Below are 19,175 nucleotides of genomic sequence, written 5' to 3'. Positions count from 1 at the left end.
AATGACGGGAGGAATGCAGTGGCCGAGAAGGAGCAGAAACTTGTAGGATTCAGGTCGAGTAGATGGGTGGTGAAATCTTAATCTTGTGTGACTGAATTAGTTTTTATTTATCAAAAACAGGTTACAGGATAATAATCATGATGTATGAGGAAAGGTGGTGTGTTCATGTTTGGCACAAACCTGCTTTATAAACTTCTCATTAAAACAACAATTTAGAGCTTTACGTGCAACAAAAAGTCAAAGATTTCTATGTGCACGGTTACCAGTAGCTGCACACTGGCGGGTCTAATTCCTCCTAATGAGCAGAAAAATGATCTTTGGTGTGATTTAGGTGAGATATGTTGGAGATATGGACAACACATTTCAATAAAATATCTTTTACTCTTCACACTTCACTGCATATTTTTGGTGTATTAAAGTGTTTTTTTAATGTTTGGTGTCTTCATGTGTCCATGTTTTTGCAGTTAGTGTACAAGAAATCAACGTACTGACACGCTGACTTAGTCTTTTTATTAATAACCAAGTATTTATTGTATTTAAAAATGACTGTGGCTGTTTTCAAAAACATAACTTAAACTCAACTGGCCAAAGGTAGACTCACATCACACACACACACACACACAAACACACACAAACAGATGACCAGGACCAAGTATTAGAAAAAAAACTTTTTAATACTTTTAATACTAATAATGATATTTCCCATCATCATTCAGCGGACCGAGCGGAGCGGAGAGAGAGCTGAATGTTTGAAGAGTCCTTTGGCTGCAGCTCCTCTCACACACCGCTGGCTGTGACACAAACATGTACTAGAAATGTTTACAGAAGTTCGTGTGTATGCGTGTGTTTCTCTGTGTGTAGAAATGGCTTTCAGTGTTGTGTGTCTTGCTGTATGTGTGTTTGTGTATGTATGTTGTGCATTTGCATGTATGTAGGAAAAGATCCCAAGGTAACGGACGCCTGTTGGCGTCTTAAGGAGGTCAGTGGTAGAGAGCGAGGCAGACTGGAAGTCATTCATAGTGTTTAGCTTCATGCTGAGGAAGAGCACTAACATTTCAACAAGCTCATGTGAAGCTGCATCTGCCTGGAGTGGCACACATAAATAGAAAAATAGAATAAGAAAAAACTCAAAACAGCCTTAAATAAAGTGTGTATGTGTGTGTGTTGGTATGTGTGTGTATCTTTGACAGTCAACGTGTGCAGGAAGACAGGGAGTCGTGAAGAAGGCGTGTTCACAGGATCAAGTCCCACCGAGTAACGTCCATGTGCTGTTGTAAAAAGTCAGGGGATCAATATCTGTTTCTCTGATCCAACCGAGCGTCTTCCTGGGGTTCAGCAGGCATGATGGGAAGTGTAGTTTAAAGCATGTGTCTCACCCACAGGACACAGTGGAAACATTTGGAGAGGAGGAAGCACTTCTACTCTGAAAGAGGTATGGCTTAAACCTGTGGGTCCAGACTGTGTGTGTGTGTGTGTGTGTGTGTGTGTGTGTGTGTGTGTGTGTGTGTGTGTGTGTGTGTGTGTGTGTGTGTAAGTGTTATGTTTATGTGTGTGTGTGTGTGTGTGTGTGTGTTAGCGAGTGGAACAGCTACATTGAGGTCAGTGTCTTTCAGTGGGGAATGTAAACTTTCGGAGCAATGTGTCTTTTTTCTTTAAATAGTGTACTGTGTGCGTCATTGCACATACACAGCCACACACACGCGCGCACACACACACACACACATGCATATCTCGCCACACACACTCACACACATTCATACAGTAATTTTCTTTCACGCACACACCCTCCGACTCCTCCTACAGCTAGTGTGCATGTATGTCCAGTCCCTGCGCGAGAAGCGGCTCTGCGGGGTGTGCGTGTGGCGGCGGGTGGAGCAGCATGGCGGCGTGGGGGTGTGGGCCCGGGTATGGGTGGAGAGAAGGTCCTGGGTGGGGGGGGTAGCCTGGCTGGGACAGGAGAGCGCTGGGGTAGTCCCCCTGCAGAGAAGACATCCCCTGGAGACCTGGTGGGGCAGAAACAGAGGAGCAGGTTTTTAATGTAAATAAAGTGGAATCATTTTTAGGATTTGGCTTCACTAACATGGAGAAATGCTGAGCAGATGGAGTCTACAACATTTTAAATTATCCATCTTAATCTATCTTGAGTCAAGTGTATAAGTAAGAGTGGAGAGGAGCATTTTTCTTTTTTAAATCAATAACTTTTCTTTTATCAAATCATGTTTTTTACCTGAATAACAGAATACAGACTTTGCAGATCCTCCACTGGAAACACAATTAAAACCTGAATCCATTCAATATTTATATATTTTTTAACTTAGAGATTAAAAATCATCAGCATTTTACCTTTCTCATCATAACTTAAAGTATCGACCTGTTTCCCTGCTCTTTACTTCAAAACACCTTAACATAAAGTGCAGGTTTCCCACTTTGTTTCCCCTTAAGTAGCTTTAACTTTGTTAAAATAATCTCATTCTACTCAGTGTGTATCAGTATGTTCCAGGTGTTAACCTTAGTGTTATGATGGAGAGAAATATTTACATCCAAAACTGAACAAATGTGGAAAGACTTTATTTTAAATCCCCCAGTCAGTATATAAACATTTATTATATACTTTATAATACACAACAATTTAGTTGTTTGCAGATGTGTTTATTCATGCATTTGTCAACAACTATGCCTCCCAATTAGCGGAGGCTGCTGTATAAGTAGATGATAAATGACAATAACACGTTGCAAAATAGTGAGCGAGTCACTCTTATGGTTTATATCTAATTTCTATTTAAGATTTATCAGTTCAACTCTATCCCTTCGAGGCCATATTTGTTTTGTTTTGTGATCTACTTTTGACTTTTCCTTTGAAGTCTATATTTTTCTGATAATTTCCAGAAACGGCTCGGCACTAGTTTTGAGCAAACTTTTCACAAATGATGAAAAACGGCTTGAGTTGGGGACTATTTTCAGCAGCGGATTAATACCCATTTGGTGCTCTAGAGAGTATTTAGGTCAGCAGGAGGGCACGTGTGGGATTGAGTCAAAACAAACTACAGTATGTGTGTTTGTGGTAATAAGTGAACATGTCACAATTTGAAAAAATCTAATATCTCTAAATCTATCCTTTTGTTTCACTATGTGTCCTCTACAGGCTACCGTACCTGCCGTTCGAAGACCGAGGTGGGCCTGTCCGTCAAGCCCATAGCCCCCAAGAGCTGCTCCCTCTGGGCTGTAGGGTCCACCCTGACCTGTGAGACAACACACACACTATCAGACACAAATACACACACACTCTACAGTACATACACAGAGCAGCCGCCTGACTTATAAACACCGACCTGAGCGATTTGACTGGTCAATCATCGGCTGGACTATTCTCCTCCTGGCGTTGATGAACCTTTACAGGGACGAGAGACATAAAGAAAGAGTGTGTTCAGAGAGAGAGAGAGAGAGAGAGAGGGCACTGGTTAATGGAGAAAAGGGCTGACCGGGAGACCACTAACCTTTTCCTTTTTACAACCACTTAACCCTTTCAGAGGGCAGAGTAAATCAACGTTAGGGCAGAGCAGGTATTGATCGGTCCTGTGATAATTGATTGATCTGCATTGATTGCTTCACTGTGTGTGTGTGTGTGTGTGTGTATGTGTGTTTGTGCTGCAGCAGCGGTACAAATAAAAACAAGCAAGTTATCAGTTTACAAAATATACTGTTTAGCATGTAACATATACTCTATACTTTTAAATGAGAGCAGATGTGTTTGTGTATCTGTAACTAACTAAAGAACTAATTGATCAGCAGTAGGGAAACACTGTGTGTGTGTGTGTGTGTGTGTGTGTGTGTGTGTGTGTGTGTGTGTGTGTGTGTGTGTGTGTGTGTGTGTGTGTTTATATGTATGTTTTCCCTGTGCAGATATGAGTCTGAGGAGTGACCAGGGAATTTGGGAGCTGTAAATCATCTGATTATTGGATATTGATTTGCTATTCTGTTTTATGAACGGGGAGTAAATAGATTTTACTGCTCTGCAGCTTCAGAAAACTGCTTAGTGGGACATTTCTTCCTCTGTTACGAGCTTCTCTGTAATAAAGTAGATCACAGTTTTCTCTTATAGTCTTGTAAAAGTCACACAAAATGTGCACAATTAAGAAATACCAAACAATAAACCTGACTTCAGTGTGCTGTAAAACATAGATACTGTTCATTTCTGCATCACACCATCGCGCCAATATTTTATTGACATGGCGGTCATGTTGTCAATTTGAAAGTTGACACTTTCCATTTAAACAAGACAGTTTAACTGATTATTGATAAGCCATAGGGCTGGAGTTAGTGTATTGATTTGTTGTGCACTGACCAGTTGTTGACCTGTAAGATGGTCAGTCCCGTGTCCTGCGCAAGCTGCTTCTTCTGCTCCTCAGATGGGTACGGGTGCTGGGGAGGGACACACAGAGCTCGGGTTAAAGCAATCAAAAGACACACCAGACTTTTAGGGTGTGACGTTCGTGGCTTTCTTGCAGAAATGTAACTAAACATGTGGAGCAACAGCAGACTCGTCTTGAGAACACAGCACGAGGCTGAAAGCTAGAATAAAATCATGTGTGTGAACTGTATGTGAATATTCATGACCTTCAATCTGAATTCACATCTACACTCACATTTTCAACCTCAGCAACCCCTCACCCTCCATCTCTGTACCTCTCTCACACACACTGTACTGTAATAATTGGAGTAAAGCAACATTTGACCTGCCTCATTTAAAAGCTAATTACCAATCTAACCACCTCACTAACAATTACTCACTCCATTTCTATCACTCCCACAATTATTCAACGGCGAGCATATTCACATAATCACTTAATCCCCCAATTTTTCATTTAATTTAATTGACCTCTATGATACACTCGCTTCACCTCCTCTCTGTCTATTCTTGTCTGTGACGTTTTGTCTCCCACTAAATCCTCTCTCTCTGTAATGACTCTCTCGTCTGGAGCTGCTTTGTTCCAGTTCTGCAGGATGGTTTTAATTGTTGTCACAACTCGATATTTTCTCTCACCGACAGGTGCTGGAAGAGCCACGCTCTCATGATGTTTGTGGCCACTTTGGGGAAGATCCCCCTCTTCTTGTTGTTCCTCCTGTCTCTGTCGGACTCATCCTCCTCTCCTGTGCTGGGGGAGGCCCCTCCTGTATCCAGACCATCGCCTGCAGGGAGACCATGGACACGCTGTATCTTAGGGACCGTGTATGTACGTCCGTTTGGGTCCAGCTGATTAAAGCTCTCACTTACATTTTTGCTGATATTTGTATCAGTATTTATACATTTAATTTATTACATTCAACCCTTTTAAAGCCAAATAATTTCCACATCCCCAAACCACTGCCCGCTGAAGAACAACTGCTGTAATGATGATGCAAGAAATATCAAAGCAACTGTATAGTGTTCATCATAAAGATCAACAATTATTTGTGTTGTTGTTCACAGTGCATGTATAATAAGCTGTGTGGGAATGTTGTTGTTGCAGATGTGGCAATTGTGCACGTGCACACCTTTGTTTTCCCTGCCTGCATCTGTGCAGCGTGGTCTTTTCTCTCGCACACGGTGTTTCCAGTTTGTGTGTATGTACCTGTGTCGCTGCAGTTGTCTGCTGTGCTGTGTGAAGGCAGGCCACAGGTGCCTGGTGTCCCCAGAGGAGTAGAGGCACATTCATCTGGCTCCCGAAGCCATGACGCATTCTGCAGGGAGAGAGAGAGAGATGAAGAGAGAGAGGTGAAGAGGAGCGAGAACAACAAGCCCTGAAACACTTGTGGATGCAGCTGGACAGGTGAATGCAGGAGCCTCTCCGCTGTTTGACGTTCAGTGTCTCACCTGCTCTGACAGACTGGTGCAGGATCCAGTGAAGTCCTCCATGTCAGACTTGGAGCCGCCCTCCCGCTCATCCAGGACGAGGTCTGTTGGCATTTTGCCCTTCAGACAGGTGATGTAGCGATGGCAGAAGTTGTCACACAGGTCGTGCACCTTCAGAGACAGGTTTACATTCATCGGTGAAAAACTGTTAACACCACTTATAGCAGTGCTGTGAACATTAAAGGAAAGGTTCACATATTTTTCAAGTCTGTCTTAAAACAATAAGCATACGTTCACATGAACATAACATAGCTTTGCTTGCTGTAAACATTCCTACTGCCATGTGAATCTATCCTTAAATGTTTGACATAATTTACATTGCTAGCTTTCCATATTAAAATGCACAGATCCCCTCCAACCTTCTCAAAATAAAGTGCATTCAGAAAGTATTCAGACCCCTTCAATTTTTTCACATTTTCTTATGTATATAAATGAATTTTTCCCTCATCAATCTAAATTCAACCCCCCAATAAGGTCAAAGCTTGTTTATTAAATTGGAAAAAGTAAAATATCACATTGACAGAAGTATTCAGACCCTTGTCTATGACACTTGAAATTTATCTCAGGTGCCTCCAATTTCTCTTGATCATCTTTGAGTTTAGACCTTAAGTGGATTCATCAGTTTAATTAAGGTGCAGAAAGACTTGTTGTTTATTCACTTTATGATCATGTTTGATTACTGAGCTGTTTAGAAATTGGCATGTAAGTCCTACATGCACATTAACATATGGTGTTACTCCATGAAAAGTATAAGAATGATCAAAAATAAAAATAAAAATGTTGCTCTTCCACCAACCTTCTCTAACTCCAGTAAATGAAAGCGAAGAACCTGTATGGCCTGGATCATCTGTGCAGAGGAGAGTGCAGGTTAATTATCAATACATAAACCACAATGCATATGTGAAAATGTGTACTGTATCTGAGCGTGGTGCCAGTGTGCATCGTACCAAGTTGTCCAGCTCAGGATTGGATGAAAATATTGGTTTCTCTGAACGAATCTGCAACACAAATTTCAACTAATGATCACAATACTCAAAACAGGCTTTCACTGATATCTGTCCTCCCATTGGCTCTCTCAGCTGTCACTCACCTGCTTAGCGAACACGGCGATGTCATCGTTGAAGGAATCGGAGGAGCATACGTCGCTGTGATTGGCCATGCCGGGGAGGTGGGAGGTGGCTGAGAGGGAGGCGGAGTCTCGAGGGGAGCAGGTGGCCAGTTCGCATTTCTCAAACACTAAGGCCAGCAGTGGAAACAGTGGGTGACTGCACACACACACACACACACACACACACACACACACACACACAGACACACAGACAGACATAGATATAGACAGTTAACATACTGTACTGTACATAAACACAGTAACAGTTGACACTGTGTAGACATGATACATTCACAGAAGGTGTTACAGGAAACTTTATACGACAGTATTTATGAGACAGGCGACCATTAACACTTCACATGTATTTTCATATTCACTATACAAATATATCCTGTATGTTAATATGCTAAAAGTGCATGTGTCGTTTAAACAGTTTTTTTAGCCACTGACAGGAAACATCAACCACAACCACATCTATGGTTTCAAACACACACACACACACACACACATATATTTACCCATAGATCTGGTCTTTGTGGTGTTTCAGGGAGTCGGGGATGCCGGGTCCGTACTGTGGGGGAGGAAGCGTCCTGACATCATCCCCGTACCCCCCCACCGACATGCCCTCCGACCCTGAGTAGTGCACCAGTTCTTCATACTGAAACACAATTAGACGGAAAGACAGAAAACATGAGACACGTTCGACATCTGTGCCTGTCTGACATCAAATCTGAGCTGTCAGGGGGCTGCAGGGTCACGGCTGACCGGACCAGCACTCGCTCTGAGGTGGTTTTACAGAGCAGAGTTTGAACTGCTGCAGATATTTGCTGTGATATTAGAGTTTACTGTTGCACAGTGCATCTGTGTACAGTTGTGCATACTGTATCTGTATTTGGGCTGCAGCTAACTTCTGAAAACAAATGATTATTTTCTCAATTATTGGATTAATAATTTTGTTTATAAAATGACCATCACAGTTACCCAACGTCCAAACTGACACATTTCATTTGCTGGTTAAGTTACAGGTCAAGACCCAAAGATGTTCAGTTTACTGTCATAAAAGATGAAAGAAAAAAGGTAGGACCTGTGAATTTTTTTGGCATTTTTACAATTGTTGCAGATTAATTTTCTGTTGATCCAATTATTGATGAGTTGATTTACTTTTGTTAGCTTTTATGTGTGTATATGCTTATGTATTTGTACATTTTATTGACAGTTGTGTTGTAGTGGAAAAACAGTAACTAATCAGTCCAATCGATCCAGTGATTAATGCAAACTAAAGAAAAACACTGATATCAACATAAATAAAGAGTTGGAAGATCATAAACTTCTTTTTACTGAAAGCATTCTGTCTAATACGTCCAATAATATACTGCGTTATAGTGTACTACTCCCCAAGGTGTGTGTGTGTGTAGATCCCAGTTTCTTCAGGAGGAAACCTTGGTGATCTCTCTGTGTTCGCCTCAGTTGAAGATTTACATGCTGCTGAAAACTCTACCACTCTCAGGATTATGAATAAAACCTCTGTAAAGTGCTTGGATAACCTCAAAAATGCAGAGCAAGTCGAGATGCAAAAGCTGCTCTTTTTTTTCTTGGCTCTTGAAAAGTGTATAGTGTCTGCGGCTTAAAGGAAAAAAGAGAGAGAGAGATGAGATCCCTGGAGAAAGACAGCGAGCCTGTAGCTGCTAATATCGTCTCCTGCCTCCGCAACTCAGACTAGACAGGAGCCGTGCTGAGACGTCCCTCACAACCCACTGTGACAGCCTCTCTGGGGCCCGCTCACACACACTCTGACACAGGGTGGATCAGACACACATATGGCACGCTCACAGACACAGCGACGATACATCCAGAGACAAACGTACACACAGCAGCGCACACACACACACACACACACAGCCTCATATACATGTCTGGCTCCCTTGTTTCCCCCACGTCTCTCATACGGACCTAATTTGTGCCTCACTGCAGCTTCTGTCTCTGAGGCGACGTTGCTCAGGTCAGCAGATCTGCTTCTGTTTCTCTGGCTGCTGGATTAAAAGAGACTCCCGCCGCAGTCCCACAGGGCCACTGGGATCACAGACAGTCAGCACCTGCTAGGCGGCCTGGCCCAGGCACCTTTCACTTCTGGGTTATTTTAACTGAGCCATAAAAGTTATGATCTGCTTTGCCTAGTTTTTTTTTCTGTGGACAGGCAGGCGACCACAGGAGGTTATGATTTACTCCAGAAACGTGTGGCACAGTGTCACACTGTGATTTTTTCTTTCAGATTTCAAGTCATTTACACATTAAAACCATATTTCTGTTCATTAGTTACACTTGTTTACATCATCAGGACTCCAAGTTGCTCAAAGAAGATATGAATTTTATCCCAAAAATTCCAATTCGAGATGTTTTTGTTGAGAATGCAGAGGCAGCAACAGCGAAACTCAACACAATTATTCATTCATATTCTCTCTATTTTGACCTCTGGGAATTAAATTGAAGAGAAATTAAATTATTCCTCCTCATGTGCCCACACTGCCCTCCTGGAAACCCCTCTGCAGGACCTCTGGAGGTCTCTGGACCCCACTTTGGGAACCACTGTCCTAAATGGCTTATCAAATTATTGTATGTCAGAGTCCCATATGGCCACCGGGATCACAGAAAGCACCTGCTCTGAGGCTCTGAGGCCCTGGCCCGGGACACCTTCTAGTTTTTATGGAGGCTGGCTATTAACACAATCACCGCTATCGGATTGCGCGTCTCTCTTTACGCACGGCCCCTATCGAGTTTCTGCGCGTCAAGCGGATCAAAGCGCACAAGTCGAGATGACAAATTCCGCGAATTTTCACTTTTTTTAACAGTCACGGAGGTGGTCAACAGGCTTCAGATGGCAGCACAACATAACTTCACAACAACTTTTAATCGTGTTGTTTCAACCGACGCAGAAAAGTCATCAGAGTCCTGACGGGCCAGTTTTGGTTTCTTCTGCTGGGAAGACAAACCACACAGCGTCAGGGACATCATGAGCTGCGGAAACGACGCCGCTTCGCTTTAAAATACTGCATTTAAAATGTGTAAAATAAATGGTAAAGCAAGAAGACTGAAAATTAGAACCAACAGCTTCGTCTCACATTTCAGACGCTCTAAAAAGTCTCAACTCAATTAATAAACCTTCATTATAATTAATTACAAATAACGGGTCTTTTTAAAAACTTTATAAACATCTAAATTATATTATAGAGCAATGGTTATTAACCAGGAATGCTGCATTTTTTTTCTACATTAAAAATAGTTATGAAGAAAACAAAACCAATTCTAATTAATTTGTGCTTCAACTCAGTAAAAGGTGAATGTTTTCGCGGTTTATTTCACAAGAAGAAATTGTTAAAATGTCCAACACACACTTAAATGAGTTCGCCGAAAGTTTCGTGGTTTTTCTGCACTGTAATAAACAAGACATTCACTTTGAAGACAGTGTTTAACAAGTAATTGTGGATTTGTTAAAGTTGCCTAAAGTTTAAAAAATGTTTTTTTTGTTTTTTAGCAGAATTTAGAGCAGGTAAAAACTAAAAAACAAAGCAGCAGTTGTAGATTTCAGCTCTGCCTGCACAGGCCCACTAAACAACTGAAACTGTTTAAAACAAAATCCAGGTCCTCATGTGTTTGCAACAAACACACATTAGATCACCAAACTCCATTTGATTTTCTGATAATTTTTCACGAATACTTTTCTGGCTTCTTTTTTTATTATACACTGTCACTGTACAAAATAGGAAATAAAAATTCTCTTATAGGATTCAGCAGTCCCTTCTCACTTATACAAGACTACTATTCACACAGTATATCCAGGAAGTGCAGTCATATTATTAATTCTGCTATTTGATTTGGAATAACTTTATTTCAACTCAGTTTTTAAGCTGTTGTTGATAGAGTTGGATCTCTCTCTCTCTCTCTCTCTCTCTCTCTCTCTGTGTGTGTGTGTGTGTGTGTGGACACCTTCCCTCAGCCCTGTTGTTTTCATACAGCAGTGATTTTCTGTCTACACACTGTACAACTCTAATTGCTCCCTTCCACTCAGGTCTCAGTCCGCCTGCTGCCCGCCAGCCTCTGCCTTTCTCTCCTCCACCACCTCCTCCACCTCCTCCACCACCACCACCATGCCTCTGAATCACTGTAGCAAAAACACTGACCTACTTACCGAGTTGAAGAGCTGCATCTCCTCTCCTCTGCCTCTTAATGACCAACACTACTCTCTAACCCTTATGTGCCATTATAACGGCTGACTGACATCACACAACAATAAATCCATATCATTTAAAGGAGAGGGTGAAATATTAGATCTATATCAACAGTTCCTCCTGGAGGGTTTTGAGGGATTGCTGACATCTAGTTTGCAAGTTACACAGATCCTCCAGTGAACTGCATTTAACCTTTTGAATTAGGGATTATGGCTGGTTGAGAGGGGGTGGGTTTAAAAGTAGTTTCTCACTGTTTCTTTGCAGCATCAAAGAGGCGCTTACAAATAAACATCTGATGGTACATGAAGAATATTTCTGAGTAGTTGTTCTGTTAGTTTAAAGGGTATTTCTGTGATGCTTTCTGCTGGCACACTCTGTTGTTTTTCTGCACAGTCCACTGGTCTGTTTCCACGGGGCCTTCTGTTTTTGTGCGTGGCTGCTAAACCCGACCAGAGACTGGCTTGTGCAAAGAGGATTCCCAACCATATGCTCCCATAATGGTGATTTTCTAATTACCTCTTCTCCTTGGTAATCTAAATGTGTTAGGCTATCTAAAGCAGGCTCTGGTCTGAACCATTCTCTTATTTAAAAACAAAAAAAACACAAAAAAAACACAGCAGACCTACCCTCTTCTCCATGCGACTCGACAGCCAGTCCTACACCGGAGATGATGATGCGCTGCTCGGCTAGTCCAGCGAGCTTTGCTCCCTCCCTCTGTCCCTGGGGGTCCTGGAAATAAAAGTGTTTTTATTTTTTATGTGCATTAGCTGTTAAGTTGCAAACAAGATTAACATCAAGCACAAACGACCTGCGAGGTTTCAACACAAACATAGGGCTGTGGATAGAAAACACTCAAGACCTGTTCCTTGTGTGTGTGTTTACTCCGAGCCCATTGCGTTTTATATTACAACATGATGGGACTGGAGGTTTTATGGCTGTCTGATATCCTGATACCCTATTGCCTATGTAAGCTTAATGGTTCATAATACGCTGAGAGGGAGCCTAATAAACGCTCCAATAAAGCTCACAGCCTATTAAATGCTATAGTAAATGCTATTTCCTGGTGATGTTGAGTAATACACAGCTCCAGTAAATGGTGTAAAATGTCCCACCGAGACGTAATTAAGCGCCGTATCCAGTCCTGTCCGGGCCGGGTCCGTGTAGTCCAGAAACCCTGGAGAAAGGGAGCAGCGGCTTCCTGCAGCGCCTCGCCTCCGACCGGTGCGCCTCTCTCTCCGGCTCGCAGAGCCCCGGGATGCTCGGTGCCGTGGGAGACTGAGCGGAAAGCGTCCCTTCCTTTTTGGCTCCTTGCGCTCGCTGTCCACGCAGCACACGGCGACAGGCTGGAAAATGTCACGGATGGGAATGAGCGATGGGGTTTTCAGACTCAAGAGGAGAGAAGAAGAAGAAGAAAGAGGAGGAGGGAGGAGGAGGGGATGGAGGAGAGGAGGAGGAGGAGGAGTACTGGTGATGGTGGTGTTGGTTGTGGCGGTGAGTGGGGAGGTTTCCGAGGGTCAAAACGCGACGGGGTTCTCGGCTCCCCTCCCTCCCTCCATCCCTCCTCCTCCTCCTCTTCCTCCTTTACTCCTCCTCCTCCTTATCACAAACACAAACGCCAGAGAAGAAGAAGAAGAAGACCCCCCTTCGGTGGTTTTATCTCGGCTCTCCGAGCTGATATCACTCCTCCTTCACCCACCATCCTTCCCTCCTGTCTCCTCATCCTCGCTGCAGCTGCGCTATTATCATCCCGGGATAAACCGGGATAACTCTCTCAGTCCAGCGGGATGGATCTGTTCAACTCCCGACAATCACTTCAAGTGATAATAATGTGTAAGGTCATCAAATCCCTCACACAGGCCTGCAGCTGCACAACATCTGCACAGCAGCTCTTTCTTAAGTCAGTTTGCTTCAAATTCTTCACATTTTACATATGATCAGCAGGAGAATTAAAGACAATTAAAATGCATCAAAGCTTCAGTTCATTTCAGTGAAAATGAGGAGTTTAAACCAGTTTCTCCTCATGCAGGACCATAAATAAGCTTGAAGCTGTCAGCCTTTTGACGCAGCCCAAATGTCGCCCTTTGGCCTCCTCTTCTTGTTGATTGAGGGAGGTGGGAAAGTTTCATTTGAACCAGAGAGAGAGAGAGAAACGAAACTTTCACGTGTTGGCGGAGGAGCTGAACTCCCAGTCTTGTGTTGTAAATGACACTGGAGCAACATAATAATTATTCAAAACGCTCCCCTTCCCCCGGGGCCCGCTGTGAGGGGCCAACAGGCGGCTGCACTTCAATCAGCAGCGGCTTGGCGGGGAACAGTAGGCCGGGGCAGGCGTCTCCGTGGGCGGCACGGAGTTTGACCGTGGGGCCGCCTGTGAGGGCCCCGCACCAGCCTTGCAGCTTGGGGTCTTTCAACTCTGCGGGGTGCTGGTTGCCTACTGGGGGTGATCACAGCGATCAACCCCCCCCCCCTACACTGAGCCGGTAATACAGCCATGCAGCGGTGTCAATGGGCTGGAAACGGCCATACAAGGCTTGTTTTCACTTTGTTAACAGGCTGAATGAAGAGGATTAACATTAAAGTGTGCATCATCTGACGAATTCACGTTTACAGTGATTTAGCTCCTTTTTATCTCCTTGTGAAAAAAAAGCTTTAGGCTACAATTCACAAACAGGCTCCTCTTAAATGTGGGGGGACGAGAGTGACTTCTTCAGCTGGTTTCACCTGATTTTTCCTCAGCACACTTTGGCACACTGGTCCATAAATCTTCAGGTTCTGTAACATTTATCTAACAGACTATTATCTAAACTTGTAGATTACACTCATTTACATCACAGACACTAAAGGACCTGTCATTTCTATCACTGTGTCAGTGGGTTAACACCTACTTTTAACATAATTTATGTGTTAACACAACATTTGTTGTTAAGTTTATGCTGAAAGGTAATTTAATTGTAATGACTGTTCCCAAAGAAGACACACAGATGTCCTAAAACAATGTCCTAATGTTATACATACAGGACTAATACAAGGTGAATTCAGAGTCGTTCTATTATGGGAATGAGAGGAAATACAGTGAAACAGAGTCCTGAAATAAATGGTTTAATTATTTTTGTGTTGTTTTATTTAAACCTTAATGTTCTGTTTGGAGCCCTGGAGAACCCAGACTCTCTTTAAAAACTAAAAACACACACATAACTTTGTTTTATCAGTTTAATACTTACGACTTTTCCTTTGCTTGTAAATGTAATTTTGAACTGATGCTAAAAAGTATGCATTATGTCCTCTTGTAATCTTAGAGATCCCAGCTGTAAAAAAGAGTATATATATATATATATATATATATATATATATATATATGATATAATAAACTGCTACATTTTTTCACAATGCTCTATGTCTGTGATTTGTGTTATCAGTACTTTTCCCCCTCTCAAACCCCAGCAACTGAAATCCTCTATCTGGACCTCATCACTGGGGTTTTATAACAGTGTTTAAACTGGGAGTCACGCTCCTAATTGACTCCAAACATTGGTAATATCACCACTTAAATTAACATACTTTGTTAGAACAAAGTTCCTTTTTTATTTTATTTTTTATTTTTAATCAAATAGATAATCTATACTTGTTCATGAAGACCCCATACAAGACATGCAACATGAAATATTTCCTTACTCTGTGTGATGAAAATGCTTTATGGTAATTTCTGTGTTTTTCCACCTTCATCAGATGTGTCAGCCCAGTTTGTGTCCCAGGTAGGAGTTACCACATCAACACTTTTCTGCATTTTCACATTTTCCATTATTATTTTTTGCATATGCAGCAGTGGGAGCTGTAGGAGGAAGTAAAGTCAATGAAACATAAAACTTCAATTATTTGCTGCAGAATAAAAATACATTTCCTTTGGATTATTTTAGAAGAGTTTCTTGCAGACATCCTAACATAATGTTTGGATTAGAAGTAGGAGTTTATCAATATAATCAAATAAAATCTGAAAGTTTGAGCATCATGTCATTTATTTAGCAGCGTAACACTTTCAGTGTGTTGAAAATACATGTGATGGTTGATTAAAACAGTCTGCTCTCCTGCACCACAGAGTCAGGCAGGTTCACTGTGGGACCATTCTGCATGTCAGTGCTGCTGCAGTTATTTGTCACTCCCTGTCTAGGCTCAAGTGCTCCCTCCTCTGCACCCAACAAGGCCTACTGAGTGTGCGCACTCCTGGCAACCAACATAGTATGCATGTGTGTGCGTGTGTTCAGGTGGTTCCTGTGCGTACTGGAAGTGTCAGTGTGAAGGTGTTTATCTTTTAAGTCGTGCCTCAGTGCAGGTGATGCCCAAGGCTAGAAAACAGGAAACAACAAGTGAAGAGGGAACATGTGTTTCTGAGAGAGTGTGTGGAACTGTGGCTGTTTACCTGCAAGACCACATGTGTCGTGTGCTTTTGCATCCTCCTGTATGATATTAGAAGTAAGGTTTGGCCACTGTACTCTCATAAAGGTCTGACAAACAGAAGATCAGACTTCACTCCTCTACAAATGGTTCTTATCCTCTGTAGGTTTTGTCCAACTTGACGCAGTTGCTGCAAACAGAGCTCATCCATCATCTGCAAGGTGAAAAACAACAACCTACAGTAACTGCTGCTGCCGTCACCCTGCCACAAAAGTCAAGTTTACTCAACTTCACCAGAGAGAGATGGAGGTTAGGCAAGAGGGCCACCCAGCCTTGTTGACTCCAGTGACTCCGCCATTAAGAAAATATGGCTGCGGCTGTGACCTCTGGCTACCACACACAACCACCCGAAACATCAGAGAGCTGTGACCCTGCACCGCCTGCATGAGAGAGAGGGAGCGAAGTGATGGAGGGAAGGTAAGGGAGAAAGAGAGGATAAGGGAAAGAAACCAAGGGGTAAAAGTGAGGGGCAGTCAAGGGGGAAGGGGGTGGTGCAGAGTGCATTTTTATGAGCCTGTGCCTCTCCAGTTTCTGGGTCGTCTGGCTGCATAGACATAAATTTTCTCCCCCCCTCCTTTCCCCCATCTCTCCTCTTTTCCTCTGGCACACTCGCCAAGCAAATCCACCCTTATCGACCTGCTCTTGCAGCCTGTTTGCAAACTTTGCCCCCAGTTTCGCTTCTTCTGTCCCACCTGGGCCATTCCTCTTTCTTTATATCCCCACTGTTTCCACCCGTCTGCGCTCTCGCTTCAGCTCTCCACCATCTTTCCCTCCCTCCGTCCTTCTGCCCTCCCTTCTCCATCTCTTTTTGTTTATATAATAAGCCAACACTACCTTTCCTCCCTTCTGTTATTTTCTCCCTCTCCTTCTCCATCCCTCCCTCCCCTCCCTCCCCCTTATAGATGGAGATTAACTGGGGAGTGCAGCGCCATCCGTCCTCGTGACTGTTTGTTGTTAAGGAGATGGATGGAGGCTCCCTCTGCCAGCCCCACGCAGCCACAATTACACCAGCCGCCATGATGGATGGAGGGGAGGGAAAGGAGGGGAGATGGAGAGAGGGAGATACAGAGAGGGGCATCTATCACGCCCCTTAATCTACCTGTCACTGCAGAGGCTTGGATGAAGGAAGAGGGTGGAGGGTGGGGGTTTGGGGAGGGGGGTTCTCAGCTTTACCTTGACTGCTGGTCAAAGGTTTATTTTCTTTAAACTGAATTTATTTCTTCGTTTTTTCGGCGGATTAGGCCTGTGAGGACTGGACTCATTAAATGTCCTGATCTTTCCAATTGATTTCCCCGAGGTTATTGGATTCTGTTGAACATACTCTGTGCGTGTGTGTGTGTGTGTGTTTGACAGGCATCAACAGGTAATAAGATGCAGTTACTGTTGGTCTTTGCAGAAATGCACGCTTTGCATAAGGTCAGAATTTTTTTGCATAGATTCCATTATGGCACATACACACTATCAAGCGCCACATAAAACATGCAGAAAACTGACTAACACTCACACACTGTCGCACAAAGTTGTTTATCATCTTCTGTAGCTATTACCTCTGCACTCCACCCACAAACACTCATCCATGCAGAATCTTCAGATACCTGTTGAAGATATCAAAACAGTGACCTATCATTGAGTGAATCTGCATACATTACCTGTTATGCCTCTCCATCCCCCCCCACAATATTACAGAAATATTATGGAAAGTAATCTGAGGTCGCCTACCCTCTTACCCTCCTCCTCCTCCTCTTCCTCCCTCCCAACCCCATCTCCCTCCTCCATCTCCTCATCTGTCCAGAGGAGTGAGAGATGGCATGGAGGGATTAATACTCTTCCGCCCAAGCCAACCCTGGGAATGATGGATGGACAGATGCAGGAAGGGAGCAGAGGAGGAGAGAGGGCGAGATTAAAGGAGAGAAGTCTGAGGGTTCATAAATCCAAAGTGGGAGACCTGGTCCGCATCACACACTAACAAGATCTGCAAGAAATCCATGAGAGAGAGCGAGACAGTGAGAGAGAGAGAGAGAGAGAGGGAGATGGGAGCGGTGTAATAGCATTAGATGTAATCTAATCATGGCAATAAGATGTGAATGGATGAGGGTGAGCATGGTGATTATGCAGAAGAGGGATGGTAGTGTGTTGATGAAGCTTCGAGGCGTGAGGACAGGCCTTGTTATTGGACAACAGATCAGCAGGGTTATAGTCGTCGCAGGGGAGCTTCCTGCTGCAAAGGCTCCATAAAAACACTGTTCATGAAACCAAGTGAAAGAAGTGGAAACACAGTGTCAATTCAAACCGTGTGTATCAGTCATGAAACATGCACCTGTGCACTCATACGTGTGTGTGTGTGTGTGTGTGATGTTAAGAACCAACCGTAGGCGTATAAAGCGTAGAGCTGTGATCAGACTCGGATCAGATAGAGTGCTCCTTCACCTCCCCTCCTCTCCTCCGTGACCCCGCCACCACCTTCCCCCCAACTAACGTCCCCACCCCCCCACCCCCTCCATCCACCAGGCCACATTTTTCATGGCCCAGCTGTCGGAGGGCCGTGATTGGTTGGCCCAGCAGACAGATAGCCGATAGGTTCTGATTAATAGTTGAGGCCCAAGAACTTCCTCATTGATCAACAGGACAGGCTGCAGGGGGAGGAGGAGGAGGAGGAGGAGGAGGGATGGAGGAGAGAGAAAAAGCATGCCCTGTCGCTCTGCAAATGCTGGCTGATAACCACGATAGTAGCTTTTGGAGTGTGTGTGCATGTGTGTGTGTGTGTGTGTGTCTATTTGTGGATTGTTTACTATAGCGAAGGGATGAGGGGTTGTTAGAACCAGGATGAAATGGAAGCACCGTGGTGAAAAAGTGCTTCAGGTTCACTCACTCGCTCTCTGATAGCATCTGTGAGGATCCCATGAATAAGAAAGCTCGTATGTTATCAAACAAAACACACACACAGCTCATTCAGCCAACAGCAAAAGCCTCAGAGCCCTGTGTGCATGTAACTGAGAGTGTGTGTGTGTGTGTGTGTGTCCATGGTTTAATATTTGGATGCCATCAGCTGTAAGAAATTTCTATTCTCTTGTATCTGTTCTATTCATGATGTGTTTGATTAACGTGTTCTTTTAATGTATTTTCTATGCAGTATATTTGTTTCCTAGGTACATTTACCGATGTGTGTGTGTGTGTGTGTGTGTGTGTGTGTGTGTGTGTGTGTGTTACAGTATCTAGGTATGTGTGTGTGTGTGTGTCCCCTCCTGCTGCTCTGTCCAGCCTCTAGTTGATTGATGATCTCCCACTCCCACAGGGTCAGCAGGGTCATGACCTCCCACTTTTGACCCCCCTATTGAGAAGGACACACACACACACACACACACACATACACACACACACACACACACACACACACAGCCCATACAGAAACAGATGGCCTTAGGACAACTGGGGCTTCCTCACCTTTCATTATTTCTCTCACTGTCACAAACAATCAAACAGTCTCACATTCACTGATTCACTGTGA

General features: G+C 43.6%; 1 protein-coding gene across 2 annotated transcripts; it reads right to left on the bottom strand.

Moving 5' to 3' along the window:
• Window positions 1-655: 655 nt before the first annotated feature.
• Window positions 656-12,576, bottom strand: meis3 (myeloid ecotropic viral integration site 3). Of its 2 annotated transcripts, none has more exons than XM_071471903.1 (13): window positions 12,334-12,576; window positions 11,848-11,950; window positions 7,517-7,656; window positions 6,981-7,155; window positions 6,838-6,906; window positions 6,687-6,737; window positions 5,852-6,001; window positions 5,610-5,718; window positions 5,042-5,187; window positions 4,343-4,419; window positions 3,330-3,388; window positions 3,153-3,239; window positions 656-2,003 (listed from the first exon to the last, which is right to left on the bottom strand). In XM_071471903.1, exons 2-13 carry the CDS (start codon window positions 11,857-11,859, stop codon window positions 1,804-1,806), a joined length of 1,275 nt encoding a protein of 424 aa, XP_071328004.1. In that variant the 5' UTR covers window positions 11,860-11,950; window positions 12,334-12,576; the 3' UTR covers window positions 656-1,803. The 2 variants fall into 2 exon arrangements, with proteins under 2 accessions (XP_071328004.1, XP_071328005.1); XM_071471904.1 differs by having other exon boundaries at window positions 6,838-6,888.
• Between the last annotated feature and the right edge of the window lie 6,599 nt (window positions 12,577-19,175).

Source organism: Trachinotus anak, unplaced genomic scaffold (assembly GCF_046630095.1).
Source record: "Trachinotus anak isolate AG129_WGS33_773 ecotype Australia unplaced genomic scaffold, CSIRO_AGI_Tana_v1 ptg000034l, whole genome shotgun sequence".
Lineage (NCBI taxonomy): Eukaryota > Metazoa > Chordata > Actinopteri > Carangiformes > Carangidae > Trachinotus > Trachinotus anak.
The sequence above is the reverse complement of the archived record's forward strand: the minus strand, read 5'-3'. Positions and strand labels throughout refer to the sequence as shown.

Bases quoted from the DNA above. Each gene is read 5' to 3' on its own strand.
- meis3 (XM_071471903.1), bottom strand. The intron at 6,738-6,837 runs GTACGATGCACA...TCCTCTGCACAG, and splicing joins ATCCTGAGCTGGACAACTTG to ATGATCCAGGCCATACAGGT. The intron at 5,188-5,609 runs GTACATACACAC...GTCTCCCTGCAG, and splicing joins AGACAACTGCAGCGACACAG to GCGATGGTCTGGATACAGGA.